The sequence below is a fragment of the Pyxicephalus adspersus genome, chromosome 3 (assembly GCF_032062135.1).
Source record: "Pyxicephalus adspersus chromosome 3, UCB_Pads_2.0, whole genome shotgun sequence".
Classification (NCBI taxonomy): Eukaryota; Metazoa; Chordata; class Amphibia; order Anura; family Pyxicephalidae; genus Pyxicephalus; species Pyxicephalus adspersus.
Window position 1 is genome coordinate 54,690,188 of NC_092860.1, and position 13,031 is coordinate 54,703,218.

At 35.5% G+C, this 13,031-nt stretch overlaps 3 protein-coding genes across 6 annotated transcripts in view; 1 reads left to right on the forward strand and 2 right to left on the reverse strand.

Moving 5' to 3' along the window:
* The window catches only part of JAK3 (Janus kinase 3), a gene marked incomplete in the record, with an annotated part of 52,595 nt that extends 46,529 nt beyond the window's left edge, over positions 1 to 6,066 (forward strand). The window contains 5 exon segments of the mRNA XM_072404702.1: positions 637 to 761; positions 2,376 to 2,548; positions 2,675 to 2,792; positions 4,006 to 4,116; positions 5,725 to 6,066. Coding sequence (XP_072260803.1) covers positions 637 to 761; positions 2,376 to 2,548; positions 2,675 to 2,792; positions 4,006 to 4,116; positions 5,725 to 5,847 — 650 coding nt within the window.
* A 1,166-nt stretch (positions 6,067 to 7,232) lies between these two features.
* INSL3 (insulin like 3) lies at positions 7,233 to 11,609 on the reverse strand. Its single transcript, XM_072404703.1, has 2 exons — positions 11,371 to 11,609; positions 7,233 to 8,577 (listed from the first exon to the last, which is right to left on the reverse strand). The coding sequence occupies exons 1-2, from the start codon at positions 11,564 to 11,566 to the stop codon at positions 8,306 to 8,308; spliced, it is 468 nt and encodes a 155-aa protein (XP_072260804.1). The 5' UTR covers positions 11,567 to 11,609; the 3' UTR covers positions 7,233 to 8,305.
* A 1,091-nt stretch (positions 11,610 to 12,700) lies between these two features.
* Positions 12,701 to 13,031, reverse strand: part of LOC140326265 (N-acetyllactosaminide beta-1,3-N-acetylglucosaminyltransferase 3-like) — a 59,943-nt gene continuing 59,612 nt past the window's right edge. For all 4 annotated transcript variants that reach the window (XR_011919811.1, XR_011919812.1, XR_011919810.1 and 1 more), the window contains one exon: positions 12,701 to 12,806. The gene's annotated coding sequence lies outside the window, so the exon portion shown is untranslated. The remainder of the gene's footprint in view (positions 12,807 to 13,031) is intronic.

Genomic DNA, 13,031 nt, shown 5'->3' on the forward strand with positions numbered 1-13,031 from the left:
ATATCCTGTTTCCTACTGGTTGCCGTTCTTTGTTCATTGCTATTTACTTTACGGACTATATCTATATTAATAATTATCTGGATTAGGTGGAAAATGTATATGTAAATGTATAAATGCTTTAATATAATCTACCGTATTTGTAAGTTATTATACATAGAATTGTTGTTTCGTAATATTGCCTGAATTAGAAAGGTTCCTGTAATTAGTGATTTACCCAAATCTGTGTTTCTAAAATTCACTAAATGCTAACAAAAACCTATAAAATTGCAGTAAACTACACAGCAAATTGCTGTAAATAGAAATCATTTCATTTAGCAGATTTATTTCTTGCCATTGTAATACTTTCTTGTGCCTACATTTAAATTTATTAAAATTATGATCATAATATGTTAAAAATAGTTATCAGACCAACCTGGCAAAATCATAGTTTAGATATGTGCAGTATATATAAACCTCTTAAGCTCCCAAATGACTTGTATTTCTATATTTTTATATCTACACACACTCTTATTTCAGCTGTACACCTTACATTAAAATCGTTCACACAGCATTTCACCTTGCCATAGGCCAATGCTATATATAAAATATATTATATAATAATATACAAGTTTAAAGTTTTTTTGGTTCTTAAATCAGGTCGCCGCAGTTTCCAGCTGATTATGGAATACCTTCCAAATGGCAGTTTGCAGGAATATCTTCCTAAGCACAGGGACATACTGGAGTTCCACCACCTTCTTCTCTATGCATCCCAGATCTGCAAGGTATGTCCTTTTAATCAAAACATCCAATGTACCACTGAATATGCACACATGCTTATAGTACCAAGTGGTAAAATACGATATTATAAGCTAAAAAAATGGAGGAATATGTCATATTTTATGTTCTATTTGCTTTTATATCATGAGATAATCACCTTTGTAAATTAACTAATGTGATTTTTTTTACACAGATCATAATATTTATGCAATAAAATGGTTTAGGAAATAATCTCTATTTAATGTACAGAGCTGCGTAATATGTTGGCGCTATATAAATCCTGTTTATTTATAATAATAATAATAACCCTATTATATGTAAAGCTAGGGCAGGGCAGTGATCAGGGCATAAGTGATACTTATTCTATTATCAGCCTGTGACTAGTGAAAGAAGAAACAGGACCGAATATCTCATCTTAGCTAAGTTTTAGCTGTTCTCTCCTATTGTCAGCATGTGCAATGTTAGCACATGCACTGCAGCTCAACTGATTAGCTCCTTGTGCATATAATAATGATAAATAGAGAGCTGCATTATTTGTGTCTTCATAACTTACTGCAGTTCAGCATTAAAATATTCCTTTGTTTTCAGGAACATGTGACAAAGTACTAACATTTTCTCCTCCATTTAGCTATATTATATTTACACTTTCAGTGTCTATTTAACTATGTAATTGTAAAGATTGCAAGCCATTTTCATTAATTACCTTTAGATTGTGCTTTTTTTAATAAATATATTACATCATTCTCATCTGATTTCACTGTAAAAGGACTTTTTTTTATAGTGAGTTTGAAAAAAAACAGCAATTCTGTGTAAATAAAGTAGCCCTACTACTTTAGAATGTTTTGCAGATGGTGCTTTTCATGGGAATCACTGACTACCACTAATTAGTATATGCCTACATTGGCTTACATTAAAACCAGGACCTGATATAAAAATGACCCTTACTATTGCCCAAGTTCCATTTTTTTACTCTAGATTTAATGAATGAACATTGTTCCTTAACAAGTATTATAATTTGAAAGTACCTGCTTTATAACATGACAGGAGCATTGTGGAAAAATGTGATGTACCTTTACCATGTTATAGAGAAAACGTAGAAATATTAATGGTGTGCACTTGAAAATGTAGTACACTTCCTGGTGTGTGAAGATGTCTATGCTCTCCTGTGCCTAAGCTATATATTTGCTTTATATAATCTAAGGTACTGCTACATCTGACTGCTAGTGTTAGGAGATTTAGAGATTTAATGATGGCACTAATGCTGATTTAGAGATTTAATGATGGCACTAATGCCCACGTTTTTGGGGATTTTTTTTTTTTTTGTCAGCAAAAGTGCTACACACAGTGCAGAAAATGTAATGGCAGGTCAGTAATGGAGAAAAACTAAACTGTAGGGAGACCACAAACTAGTGACCAGTCCTTTGCCCTCTGCTGCCACCTTATTGGGGCATAGCCCACAGAATTTATTATTATTATTTTTTTTTTTTTTTGCTTTAACAAGATTTAGGGTATATTGCTCCTATCCAACTTTGATGTAAAATGTGTTGGCGTTGGCCATATTTTAAAGATTGTTTCCCTTTACTCATTATCTTGGTGACCTTTTCTTTGCTTTGTATCAGGGTATGCTATACCTGGGATCACAGCGATATCTGCATCGGGATCTGGCCAGCAGGAATATTCTTGTGGAGAGTGTCAATCATGTTAAGATTGGAGACTTTGGCCTGACAAAAATCTTACCACAGGATAAAGAATATTATGTGGTTCGAGAAAAAGGACAGAGCCCCATCTTTTGGTAAATAAAAAGAAAAAAAATGAAACAATGAAACTGTGTGTTTCCTTCTGTGTAGTACTGAAAGTGTAAGTTACCTGCACTGTGCCTGCTAATGCTGTTTGTCTTCCTTGTTCCTGCTGTTTTCAGGCATGCTCCTGAATCCCTCTCAGACAATATGTACTCCCGAGAGTCAGATGTGTGGAGTTTTGGGGTCCTTCTGTATGAACTCTTCACCTACTGTGAAAGAAGCTGCAGTCCATCAGCAGTAAGTGGCTGGCAAAATTTAAATTATATTTAATACCTAAACCCACAAACAAAATTTTCATATTCATGAATTTGGACTGATCATGAAAATGGCGCAAACAATTTACCTTTGGTTCTGTTATACCTGAGAAAAAGCAACATTCATCAACAAAATGAGTTTAGCTAGGTAGGCTAGCAAAAAACACAGAAAGTATGAAAGAAAGAGGCAGTGGTGCTAGGTATGGAGGTGATAAGTTATGGGTGGAATTCATTTTTATTCATTTTTATAATCAGCTATAGCACTACCAAGCACTATTGGGGCTTCACAGACTGGAAAAATACAAGCACATATGGTATCTCATCAATTACATGCTGCCTGTCCCTTACAACCAAACCACAGCCAGGTTATTGTAGGGTATTTGATCTATGACAAGCCAGCTCTAACTAGCCCTTTCCAGACATTGATCAGTAAAATTCATGTGGGCTATGAACAGGATCCTTCCCCTTCCTCCCAACCCACTCTCTGATGTAGTTCACAGAAAACACCCTGAAAAACTATTTCAGCACTCCATCTCATAGCTGTTGATGGAAGACTTAAAACTAGAACAGGGAAAGAATGTACATGCACTGATGCCCAATCTCTGATTTCCCCTGAAGAGGATCATCCAAATGAAGAAGGGCAGACAGTGCCAGTGTATACAGTCAGTCCTGCTTAGCACATGTCTAAAAAGAGGATCAAAGGTTTTCAGAAAGAGAATCACCACCTCCTAGTGTTTACTGTGAGAGGAGGTGGTGGTAATTAGCAATGTGCAGGCAGGAGGAAGAGGGGGTAGCAGCAATATGATTAACCACATGGAAATTCACCACCACATTCCATGGAAGACAAACTTTACCCAAGCTTGTCTTGATAAGCTTGGGTGGATGTCAAAGCTGGACACGAGGCTAGAGCTTACAGGACATGCACTACGGGTGCTTGCTTGCCCTGCCCCAAATGTCACATCAGAATTTCTGAATCTCTAAAGCTCCTCGGTATTTCTATTACTACAATATATCTGCATTTTGCAATGATTCTGATTACTAAATTACTGGCTTCCTTCTTCCACTTACCCTGTCCCCTGCCTTCCCTATACTTCACTCTCTCCTCCGCCTCCACTATACCACACCTAAAAAAAAAATGACTGTCGAATCTTTTTTACAACCCAAAAAATGTATTATATATATGCATGCTTTCTTAGGAATACCGTCATATGATGGGGCCTCACAATTCCCAGCAAACAGTATGTGCTTTAGTGGAAATGTTGCGAGCTGATAAAAGACTGACTTCTCCACCTAACTGTCCTGCACAGGTGAGCGTCTATAATGAAAAAAAAAGCATCTTGTAGTCCTTTTGTATAGTTTGTTTTATTTTTCCATAGTAAATTAACAGCTTTGTCACTGGTTTGATCAATATGAATAAATGTTAATAAACATTCACCAGTCTCCTAGTAACCAAGATTGTTGTTGTCATGCAATCATGCCATAGAGATTATGTCCCATGTTTACAGAATAATTGTGGTTTGGCTATGGTTTAGATGGTAGTGGGGGCATTGTGACTGGAAATTTCTAATTATCAAGCCACATGGTATTGGCAGAAGTCCATGTCTAGGTTCGTGTCATTACATTATTACATGTATACAAAAGATGGTTTGTTCTTTTGGTCGACTGGAGGTTTAATATAGAAATAATATGCACTTTTTCTTAATATTGGAGACCCCATAGTTAAAGGACAATGGTATTTCCCGACAACCAATCCTCAAATGCTTGGGGGGAAGAGGGATATTAAATAAGGCAACCACCTCAGCCAGAGGAATGAGTGAAGGGGTACCTAGTGTTCTTTATCCATTCAAAAAATACTCACAATAATTAAACTATACACATACCATGAAAAAAGTATTGAATAAAGAAAAAACACGTACTCAATAAATATGCCCCTGCTGGTTAATAAAACACAAATCACATCATCATGTAATATAAGCCTTTAGTAATCATGACTGGTGGCTAACCAACAATGTGAACATATAGACTAGCCCCTGCTAAGTTCCTGTATTGTTGGGGATCCCAGTTTGTTTGCTGTCTGCAATATCAGAAATTGTCAACAGCAGATTCCAGCTGATTCTGTCATTGTCAGTTTTCACACCAAATTCTGCGGTAGTCAATATGTTTACATCATCGGGTTATCACTTGTTTTGATTGGCAAAAGATTTGCTATATGTATCTTTTAGCCATTTTATAAGGAGTTATTTGTCTTATTTAGAACTTCAGGTTTTTATTGGTGGTAATTATATACAGATATAAACAGAAATAAAACTTTATTAATATACACTGTTTGCAAAAATCATAAATGTTGCCTTGTTTACATCTGTAGATTTAGGATTTTATGATAAATCTATGGCTAAGGAAGGAAGGCTTTACTGTGGATGTTAGGACTGTGCTGGCGCTGGAAGTCACTGTGCCTTTAGGCTTGGGGTATGTGCAGCTGGCTCCCTTGCAGCAACTAGGTTTTTATTGTTTATACATATACACAATGACTATACTGTAAGAGTACAGGCTCCTATGTTTCCTGTGCTTTGAAATAAGTTACTATGTTGCTGTCTCCTAGCAGCAGCAAGTATCTGATCCTTCTGGTATGCTGAATACCTGTTACCTAACTACGTATTGGCAAGGTAAACTGCAGGTCCTTTGGCTGCACACAGTAGGCAGCTGTTCATCTAGGTATAACCAAAGAAGGCTTACAACAACATACTGGAACCCATCGCTTTGGATTTCTGCAAATCTCATCTAGGATGCTTTGTAGCAGATTAAAGCAAACATTAACTAACATACTGAATGTCTAAGCTATATTCATCATTTCATGTAATTTATAAAGTTTTAAAGCAAAGGTTCTGTTAATTTAACTTTGTGTTTCTTTTCTTTAGGTTTATAAGATGATGCTGTCATGTTGGTCCTTCCTCCCCTGCGAGAGGCCATCCTTTAGTGTTTTGGAACACCAATGTGAGCAACTGAAGAAGATGATACAAATGGGTCCTGCAGCTGAATAAATGCCAGATTTGCAGTCCATGTGCACAATTTGTTAAACTAATTTAAAATGTACTTTCTAGACTGAACAATGCCTAAACTTCCAAGGCCTCAACATGCAGATATTTATCTTAATAAAGCCATCCCATCTAACCATACATTGAATCATCATTCAGCTTTTTACATATTTTTAGACATCTATTTTAAAAGCATAAATAAAGTTATTTTCTGGTGAAAATAAATGTGTGCTGTTGTGCTATAAATTAAAAAATTAAACACAAAATGTAAAGGAAATAACTAATGAGTGGATCAGACAGAACGTGGAGATAAGTCCAATTCTTTAAACAGAAAGCATGCTGTTTATTCTATAAGCAAAAACAAAAGGTAATTGAAACTTACAGCCATAAAGCAAAAGCACCAACCAAGTGGTGAAAGTAAAGAAGTTCTTTTTTGTCTTTTGTATGCAGAGTCTTGTATAAGTCCTCCTATTTTGGGTAATCCCTTCTTGAGGATCAATTAGAAGCAGCCAGCAACAGGTCTTGTTTGGGCAACCTGAGAGCTGCACCCATTTAGCTCTCCAGCCTGGCTTTTTAATAGCTAATAGTCACACATTGCTTAGTCCAGCTGAGCCTAATAAGCAGACCTGTCTGTGGAAGACCAAAAGTGCTCCACAGAATTGAAAATCAGCTCCACTCTGCTCATGGGGATTCCCAGTTAAACTAGCCCCAGTGCATGCTTTATAAATAATAGATAAATACCGGTACATGGGATTCTCTAATACTGTGACATGCTGGATTTACCACAAACAAATATTTATGAAACCATGGTGCTAGATACCTCTCATCACATCCTATTCCAGATCCTATACACCCTTTTACAGCCACCATGTTACACTGCTTCATAATCAAATTCTGTAGGTAGCTGAATCACATTGATGCGTAGAGTTTTGACATAGCACAAAAATTAACCCTAGCTCTTCACCCTCATCATTTTGGGGACAAGTATTTGGCCCCGGAGTTAGCTGGGGTTGGAATAGGGCTTGCAGGGAGTGCCAGATAGTGTTAGTTTCTGCACTGTGACATATATTCAAGCTTTCATTTATACAGCTAAATGGCATCTGATTTTAAAGAACGGCACTTTGACAATTCTTTGAAGCGACAGAGCTTGCCCACCCCCTCCTGCCTTAAAAATGTCCTACATACATTAAAAATAGCCATGGAGGCAGCCCATCATAGTTAATTTGGGTAAATTATAACGAGAAGCCTACAGGTAGCAAACCTGTTTTTTTTAAACCACTTTATTTAAATACAGTTTATTAAGTTAAGTTAAAAGTAACTAACATCTGCTATATATTGACATAATGATGCCAAGGCACACCAACAAACCAACCAAAAAAAATCCAGGACAATTTTTTTATTAAATTTCAAACACTAAAAATTTTATTTATTGTAGTTTATTTTACCACAGATAAATAAATGGATCTATGAAAGGATGAAGGCAGATCAGACAACAAAAATACCATGTGCATTTTTATAATGTAAATTGTGTTTTTTTTCTCATAATTGTTTTATTTGGCTCTGATAACCAGTATATAATGGTTTAGCAGAAACATGATAGAGTCTTTAAAATAATAGCAAATACAGTCAATGAATACAAGCAATTATTACTGTAAATAATAATGAAACTTTTACAGGAAGAGCTGGCCAACATTAACATTTTTTTACAGATAAAACTATTTTCCTGGAGGAGGACAGAACAAATGTTTATGTCAAACTTCTGTTGATGAATACTTGATGTTGAGGGAATTTGGAAGCAAGAGTATAAATAAGGGCCCGTGTAAATGAGGCTTGTTTTGATGGTTTCACTTAAAATGCCATACATTGATAGTTAAACATGCCCACCTTATTCACAGAAGAATGCAAAACCTGTCTGATAAAAAAAAACAGCAATAAAAATCTAAAAGGTACTTCCCCTCCCTGCTAGATAAAGGTCTTCTTAGTACAGCTTTTCTTTTCTCTCTATAGTTGGGGCAAAATATCCCCAAGAGGCACAAGAAGACAAAAACTTGACAGAGATTCCAGCTCCTTTTCACTCAACCCCAAAAAAACTTTTACCCGAGTTGGACTTTGCAGTTGTGATGGACATCAAAACTTATATCTGCGAGTTGAGCTGTACATTAATATTTTCTTGCTATTACAATAGTTAAGATATGTGTATAGAAGGACGATATTTAAAGATAATATTCTACAAACTCCTAATTGGTTTGTGTCAGGTATTATTTCTATTTGCTGTATAACATTGATTTATAATGCTGAGGCAGGGGGGAGGGAGGCTAAAAATGAATTGGTGATAAGATAGTTGTGTGTCTAGGATGGCCTATTGAGCAATGACATTTCTCAAAGAATATAGAAGTGCACTACAATAAAGCTGTAAGTTAGCAGGGCTTGCTCTGCATTATTCTCAGAGGAAGCATACAAATTGTTAGCAGAACTTCATGAGCTCATTCTTGGTGCAGCCCCTTTGGCAGCAGGATAAAGCCGGTCCTGCACTTCTCTTCATCCGCAGACCAATACTTTGCTGTTCTTCAAGCACCAGTGGATCATAGAGGACACCATGGAGCTGATCCAGTGTTGGGTCATCCTTCTGCAAAGCACTGTAAGGGGAATTTGAGGCTATATGGCTGTCTGCATACAATGAATTCATTCGGTCTGGATCATCCAAGGAAGCTCTGTTTATCCAGTCCAAAAAGTCACCTAATAAAAAATCAAGGCAAGAATATGTCAGTTGCATTAAATTGTCATTATGCTGTACAAATATCTCTCCTACATTTACTTTGTCAGTATAGAATTGTCCTATTTAGGGACTTATTTTAGATAAAACATGGCAAAAGCAGGATGCCAGAAATGTTAAATTAATGGATAGTCAGATAGGAATATTTATTGGCTTCAGTAGCCATTTTTATAATCCAACAACACCAACCAATTAAAAACACACATGTAAAATTTGAATTAAAAAAAGGTCTTGTTTTTTATAAATTTTTACAGGGAACGGGTGGAGTATCAGGTGCCATCTTCATATTTTGCTCAAAAATATCAAGCAGAAATTACATAATGGAAAATTTTAGTAGATGTCTTTAAAGTCCATAATGTCATTTCACCAAATATATACAAAAACCACGTTGGTGTCAAGGTGTGTCTTCACACAATTTCAAAAGATTCTTGACTTATTTTTTCAGCTATAAAATATTAGGCTAAAATAAACTTCTCTATCCTATAGAGGAAGGTACTGTCTATGTAGATCTATAGTTGCCATGCTGATCATCAGTTAAGACACCAGTTATATTAAGGATCAGTAATAAACTAATAGAAGCAGGCTAACAATTGTGACCAATATTGCTAGAGCCATGCCTTTCATATAAATGTTTTGCAAAACAGTTAAATAGATAGGTTTGCATCAACCTACAAAATTACTGTAATGGTTATCTGTTAAACTAGAAAATCCACTGATTACACAGTATAATGACAGTCACCAGCTATCATTGTGACTCATGACAATATATATAATTTGTCATCACAAAATCTATTACAGTAAAAAAAATATTTCCCCAAGGCTGTTACAGTTAATGTTTCTATGTATAATCTGACAAGGAACATAAAACATATCTCTGTTAAGATCACAAGAAATTACACACCTATCACCCAAATGTGGCCTCTAGTAGCACTGCAGGTTTCCTATGAAATGTTTATTATGTTCTATATCAATTATGTTTATGAGCTATTTGTTATTGTGTGTTTTCATGAGATGTATGCTTTTCAAAGGTAATGAAAACACATAAAGTGTCATTCAATCAGTTTTTTTTCTATCTATTTATGTTTAATTATAAAATTATAAGAACATTTTATGAAGGCACTCTTTTCTCCTTAAGACATCTATTGATACTATACTGTTTTCAGTTTTTAAAGATTTAGTTTTCTTATCTAGGAAGTGAACCTATTCCTGGTCACACATGAAACTTTTTGCTATAGTCATTTATTAAAATGCATTATCTACTTACATGCACAAATTAAACGATCTACATGCACATCATCATGACAATCAACAGCTTGCTCTCATATTGGGCCTGATTTAGTAAAGCTTTCCAAGACTGGAGAAGATAGACTATCATGGGAGAACCTGGGTGATCTGGCAAACTTGGAACGGACTTAAAACATTTGCCAAAAAATAGGAAGTGAGTTTATGAAATACATTCCATGCTTGTAGGATCACCCCAGTTCATACGTGATAGTCTGTCATTACATAAAAAATAACACAAAGTATGCAAGTAAAGACCACACACCTGTGCCACTCATGCAGCCAATTATGCAGATTACAAACTATTCTTAAAAATGGCATTTATTTAAAAACCATATATAGAGGTTGATACTTGAGACAAAAAAGAGACTAAGTAGTGAGAAAGAATAGGAGAATTAGTGAAGTTTGGTTCCTAAAGAGAGACGTTACCTTGCAATGAGGGACAATTGGAACCTATGCTTCTTGTATTTTTACAGGACTATATTGTAATTTTTTGTGTTTATGCTTGTTAGATGGTTGCAGACACAATTGCCCTTTGCAATCTACAACCCATTTGCATCTGACAACCTTGTGGAAACATCACTAGTTGTTATGAGACTTACGTGGGTTGAAAAAGATGAGCATGGCAAAAGAGTATGTTGGTGGACCAAAAAGAAGCTCAGGTACTTTGGCTTAACTTTATTGGGTTACACAGGGACACAAAATGAATGCTATTAAAAAGTTTCATATTTAACTTCCTCCTTTGTCACCAAGGTGTAGTTACTTTTTTAGGTTCTTTTTTTACCACTTAAAATATAGATGAAAAGGTTAGAACCTTTTCAGATGTTTACACCTGTCTGTGTCAGCATTGCAGAATTTTTACAAACTTTCCATAATGTCTCTAAGGGAAACTGAGAAGACTATTCAACATGAACACAAGCAACAATAAATAATACAAATTCTAATAGCAAAGACGAGTTGGACATTTATACTGGGTATCTGTAGGGACACAAAAGTTGGAGTTCATAACTACATGCTTTGACCACACACTGCACTCATCACTTTACTAGGGTGCTGGTACTCAGCTAGCCTAAATATCATAATAATGTATAAGTAACCTTATATAAGATTACTGCAGTAGGGTTCATGATGGGAATAAAATGTGTAGAAAATAATTATAATGGGAAAAATAGCTCTTTGCCTCATCCCTCTTCAGACTTTGGCCAATAGTGTGGAAAAAATTAGAACCTCTGTGAGATTATCATTATTACCCTGCTTGTGGGCATTTTTTTTTTCTACTTTCACTTTTTGACCATTGTGTTGATAGCAAGAAACCCTGACAGAAATATAAACTCTTTGCCATGCTTTCCAAAATTAGAATAGTTTTGGATATATTTTCACTTGAATTCTTGCTAATGCTGATGCTAAAGCTAAATACCAGTATTCTATAAACTGTCAAGTGTAACAAATTAAGAAAAAAAACTTTAGCTACTTACGGTTAGGATTTGATCTCTCCTGTCCAGGTTCTGGTGAATATCTTTTCCATCTTGATCCTCCACAGGACATGACAATTGTCCGAATGAAGTCTCTTCCACACAGTCTTACACCAACATCAGAAACCTCCATGCCCTGGCACCAACTAGGTAAAACAATTGCAAGCAATAGAGTGCAAAGGCAGAGCTGTAGAGTCATTTTTTATGAGATATTTTTGTGTCTGATCTGGTGAAATGTCCAGTAACTAACACCTTTTTATATAAAACATGGACTAATATGTATTCAAGGACTACTAAGAAATTGGATTCTAAGAAGCAGCCTTGAAGAGGAACAAAAAGAACTAACAAGGCTAACATGGTGGCCAACAGCTGTGGCAATGACCATGGACCCTCTTTACCTCCTAAAACTTGTATTAAGAAGTATAATTAACAACTATCCATTAGTTATTTTACTGACACAGTCGCAGAATATTAGGGCCTGTATCAATGAGAATTGGGGTTATTTTGATGGCAATAGCTTGACCTCAGTATCATATGCTTCTGAGATCATTCAGAATTCACTGACAGGTGTATTTGACCTGATTCAAGTAGGTTTAGGCATATATGTATACATGCCTATGTCTTTTAATTGTTCTATCATCATTTACACTTACAGAAGACTGTGAAACAGTGAAAAAGCAGTTATAAATTATATATTGTATAAATTATTATAAAGTCATAAACACGATATCTTGTTATTTTAAGCACAAGGCACAGACACAATACTTAGTAGGTGGCTTAAGATGTTTTAGCGGTACAGAAATGTATTCTTTGATAGCACTGTTAGACTGCTCCATAGTATCGGGATCTGTGGCTGAAAAACAGTACACGGTAAGCATTTCTCAAGGCTATGCTATGGAATGCTTCTGTAACCACACACAATTGTATATTTCTCCTATAAGGACAGGTAAGGCTTTATGGTATTGTAAAAGAGGTAATAGATTGTTATCTACATGCACCCAGCTGCACCTTGAGATGCAGTTTATATAACATTCCTTTGTTCATTACAGAGCAAATAACAACCACGCAATAAACATACATAGGTAAAAGAGATAAAAAAACAAAGAAAACAAAACAGTGCAGATAAAAGAATTACCAAAAAAACCCTAGGGACAATATACACATATACAGCATATTCATTAGTACCTAAGAGATCTTGGGATGTAGAATTGGAACGGAATTTTGAGTGAAGTGAAGGATAGACCACTAGCACCCAAGGATTTTAGCAAATGGCCTCCAAAGTAGAATATAACCTAGCTGACCAAATAGAAATAAAGACAGAAATGGTATTTACTTGTAAGTTGCTTCTTCATGCAGATGGTTTGTTGTTTGGGTCATCAGAATTTAGACTAAAACTTGCTTGGATGAACCTGTGCGTTGTCTTCTGATGCCCTTGGGACCTGAAATAAGACAATGGACCTATTGAGGTCAGAAAGTGCTTTTCTGATTTTAGACATGTAATTAAATGGCTGCCTGATAATTAATGATGGGATTTAATGGTATGGTCTGAGACAATAATGTATGTTCTTCTTGTTCTACTTCAATAAGCATTAATAATGATGGGCCTGTTGTATCAGCACTATTGAACTAAATATTTGTAGGTGTTTGGCCCATTGTATTCAGCG